Source organism: Lipophrys pholis, assembly GCF_963383615.2.
Source record: "Lipophrys pholis genome assembly, chromosome: 11".
NCBI lineage: Eukaryota > Metazoa > Chordata > Actinopteri > Blenniiformes > Blenniidae > Lipophrys > Lipophrys pholis.
Genome location: NC_137631.1, coordinates 15321193 through 15325577, shown reverse-complemented (window position 1 = coordinate 15325577; position 4385 = coordinate 15321193). Strand labels below are relative to the sequence as shown.

General features: G+C 41.2%; 1 protein-coding gene across 1 annotated transcript; it reads right to left on the bottom strand.

Moving 5' to 3' along the window:
• Positions 1 to 241: 241 nt before the first annotated feature.
• Positions 242 to 3869, bottom strand: endouc (endonuclease, polyU-specific C). The gene is made up of 8 exons (XM_080475568.1): positions 3724 to 3869; positions 3486 to 3542; positions 3141 to 3240; positions 2948 to 3059; positions 2737 to 2858; positions 1982 to 2094; positions 1701 to 1851; positions 242 to 1612 (listed from the first exon to the last, which is right to left on the bottom strand). Exons 1-8 carry the CDS (start codon positions 3732 to 3734, stop codon positions 1337 to 1339), a joined length of 942 nt encoding a protein of 313 aa, XP_080331694.1. The 5' UTR covers positions 3735 to 3869; the 3' UTR covers positions 242 to 1336.
• Positions 3870 to 4385: the final 516 nt, after the last annotated feature.

The following is a 4385-nucleotide window of genomic DNA, read 5'->3' as shown; positions in this document are numbered from 1 at the left end:
CACTATAATTCCTCCGGGCGTCCGGACATACACACGCTGTTCCGCCTGTAAGGGGAATTCTGGTGTTCTGAGGTCGAATCAAATCAAATCAAATCAAATCAAATCAAATCAAATCAAATCAAATCAAATCAAATCAAATCAAATCAAATCAAATCAAGGCTTTTATGAAATCATCTTCAAGAATATAAAAATAGAAATAGAAAAAAATAAAAATAACAAAGAGGCGTGAGCTACGAAAAATGGGTCAAAACAACAACAAGCAGAGAAAACTTTATTTGGACAAGAGATGATTAAAACCTTTTAGCCTTAAAGATGGACAAAGGGGAGAGTAATCTTTGGAAAACTATGTATACAGAGTTCCAGCGTTGGGGCCCATGACATTTGATTAAAAGTTGATGCTTGGAACAAAGAGGTAAATTAAAGTATTTTGGGTTCCTGGTTGGGTCGGAATAAATGTCTGCTTACATGACGAGGAAAAAGTTGTGAAATGTATCTAGTAGCGAATGTTTATTATGAATGGATTTATACGTACAAGTATGCTTGTTTGTAGAGTATTAATAGATGAATTTGGTAAAATGTTAAACTTTCTAAACGAGAATTTTACTCGACTCAGTGAGTTAAATTATCAAAAAAATGTAGTTACAATGCTGCAATTAAAAACATAAAACAAATACAAGGAGGTAAATAAAGAAATGTAATGCTTTCTAATGTCAACATTCATGTTATCAAGGCAGGACTAAAACTTTGTTTTGATGTCCAAATATTACTCCAGGAGCAGATGTGTAGCATTGACTCAATAGTAAAATCATAATTTTCAACACATTAAAATAAGTGGATAAGACCATTCAGGAGATAAATCCACTTCTAGATTTCAAATCTTCAGTTCTCTGTCCCGTAAGGTGCCACAGAATCAACACTCTCAACAAAGCTTCGGTCTAATGTTTACTTATCTGCATTAAAATAACTGAATCACTTGGTATTTGTCAGGTGATGTGATTTAATCTACATTTTCTGAGGGGCACTGAAATACAAAGGAACAGCTTTTCTCACACCACCGTGCAACTCCACATGAACAATATAACACTCAAACAGAATATTGAGTTGAACAGATGGTTTTAATTTTCACATCCACACAACTAAAATCCTCAGCACATTTGAAAAACAAGATTTAAATGTGTTTTGGTTACAATACTTGTACAAAAAAAGCCTTTTACTGTATGTATAAAGGTTAAGGAGGTAAAGATGGTGGAGTCATCTGAGGTCTTTACTCCATCAAACAAATCTCATCAATATACTGCGATTAAGACAAGCCTCACTTTTATTTCATGAGTGAATTTTAGTGTGTCTGTGGCACAACATGTCTGCTGTTGCTGCTCAGCAGTTTGGGGTACGCTGTCCCCAGAGAGCGTCCATGTCGGATGACCACGAGCTCCATCTGACACTGGTCAATGTTGACCAGCACCGTGGTGCTCCTGTCCGTGTTCATGAGGAAGACGATGGTGAAGATGGCCATCTCAAACTCAGGGCTGGTCCCGATGAAGGCGCTGCCCACGGGCTTCACTAGACTGTGCCAGCTGAACTGCAGGTTCAGGACGTGGTCATCGTGATCAGGCTGCAGAGACAAACACGGGAATTGACGATTTAGTTGGAATCGGGGGATTAAAAACAGGTCATCCCGTCACGGAAACCTTTCCACTCACTATGTCGTGTCTCCCGGCCTTGTATCCTTTGTAGTCCAAAAGGTTGTTTTTCTCTTGCAAGTAAAACTGGATCCAATTGTGAAAACCGACGATTTCATTTCCAGATTTTGTCTCTCCAACAAACACGTGTTCAAAGCCACTGGAGTCCAAGCTGTTCATGTTTTCAATAAGAGGGAAAGAAAAAAACCAAAACCTTTATATTGCATAATGTCTAAGAGAGCTTCTTCGAATCGCCTGCCTGCTTTATGGACACACAAGAAAAAGACCTTGCAACATCTCACCCCATGTTTCTCTGCCTGTGGTAGAGGTGGAACCAGATCAAGTTGAGCTGATTCTTAAACAACCTCAAGTTGGCATTGGACTTTCTTTTACTAATCAGGTACTTGTGAGCCCGCTGCAGAGAAAGGAAGACATGTTAATGTCTTTCAGAAAGACAAACTAAAGCCTGTCACAGCTAAATACATCAAATATACCCAGTATGGGAACATTTCTGTTAGAGGAGCTCAACTGACACCTATTTATTATACCACAATTACACTTTTTTTTTTCCTATGAATGAGTGGTAATCACACACTAAACCATGCGGCAATCATTCAGAAGAAGAGCGTTAATATTTCTGCCCTCATGTTAACCAGTCGTCCAATCCATCGAAACAAAACATGTCTTTCTTCCAACAGGCTCCGCTTGTCTACATTTTTCCAGTGATCCTCTTTGGGGAGACAGCTGAGGCCACAGCAGCATTCCACGCAGCTGCACACAGATGTTTCAAATGTGCTTTCCAACTCTCTGTCACCATAAAGTTATGTGATCGGGGGCTGCTGTACCACAGGAAGAGGCAGAACTCCCCCTGGAGTTCAGCTGCAGACTCAAAACAGCAGAAAGTGAGGAGCAAAACATGTTGTTGCGTAAGTTGGAAAGCATCACAAAGGAAATTGTTTTACTCCGAGAGCCACTCAGACTGCACACAGCAGTCCTGAAGTAGAAATGGAATGTGGACTGGTCGATATTGATTAGTAGCTACATGCACCAAATGTACCTTCATGACTTCTGTCTGTAAGACAGCATCCAGGAAGAGGCTGATCTCTGTCAGCTCCTCTGTTGTGACTCGTTCCAACACTCCTGTAGACCGCTCATAGTTGTCCAACAGTGTCAGGAAGCCTGCAAGCACAGCAGTCACATTGATTCGTGCAGGTGATCTGAGTGTCCGAGCACGAGAGAGGACATCTTTGTGTCAAATTCAGACTTACGGGAGACAGTGGTGATGTTCTTCAGCTTCTCCTCGTTTACTTCGGAGAACAGAGGCTGTGAGGCGTGGTCATGCACTACATGAGTACCCTGCGTTACATAACCCGCTCTCCCCTAGGAAGACAGTTGAAAGGCAGAATAAATACTTTATTTCTAATACTTTAATGTCCGTCCTTGTGAGAGTAAGTCCCACACCTGAACAGAGAGTGTGTAGTCTGTCCCAGGTGTCATACGATTCACATCCAGCGTCCACAGCTCATTGAAAAGATTGGACAGTTCCTGGTTTACAGCGAGTCTGTCATAGAGAGTCAAAGCAGAGGAAAATACAAATATCTGACAAATACTCCACTGATTCCCCCTGCAGCCCTACTGCCCTCTGGAAAAACATGAAGAATCATTAGAAGTTTGTTTTATTTATTTTTTTTACCCACAAGGCACCCCAAAAACCACCTGAACTTGATGTTTTAAACACCAATTCCATTAGTCATGTTCTATTTCATTCCGTTATATAGACAGGGAACATGTGTGTTGATACTCCACCTTGATGCATCCAGACCAGTGAGAAACGCAGCAAGAAGGAGCAGGACGCTACAGAACCTGCAGATCACCAGCACGCAGCATTAGTACAATGAAGGGTTAACAGGAGATTTTGATCCTTTGTCTAACAATTTCAAATAAACAACACGCAGGCAACTTCGAAATGCAACATGAAGCTGAAGTCGACTAAAACAGAATACATTCTCAGTTCAGTGAGAATCCAACAATAAGAAATACCCACCTCGCCGCCATGATAGCAGATGACCGTCTGTGCTCTCTCTTAAAGCTCGGACACCACTGGAGGACTTACTTTAGTTATTGTTCCAGTCTCCACCCTGCACTTCTAATCCTGCAGAGGGCTGGGCGAGCCAACGTCAACAGAAACTCTTTGACCACCAGAGGGCGCTTTGGTTCAGAAAACCCCTTCAGCCTCAATGACTTTTAACAGCTTGTCTCCAACTTTTGGAAAATGGAGACTACTTCCAGCATGTAAACCCTCACATGTAGCAGGCTGTGCAATTACAAAGAGAGACGTAACTGAGACCCAAAGGATGGTGACCCAGGGTGGGCAGGTGTAGAAAGAAGCTGAAAACTTTGAAGCAGGTTGAAGTGTGTTTCATCATTCGTTTGTGTAGTTTTATGTCCTGCCGTTTACATTTAAGCCTCAATTGGACGCAGAGGAATAACATGCAAACGCCACATAGAAAAGCCCAGATGTGTTTCATGGGATAAGGACATTGTGCCGACTGAAACCTCAACATTACGACTCATTTATTTGTGTCCATAGTTACAGAAAAAAAAAAAAAAACCTCCACATACGTTTATTTTTCAACATCTCTTGTGTTAATGCTTCAGTTAGTTTTACTGTCATTATTTCACGTTTGGAAGATCAGTTTTTTTCTA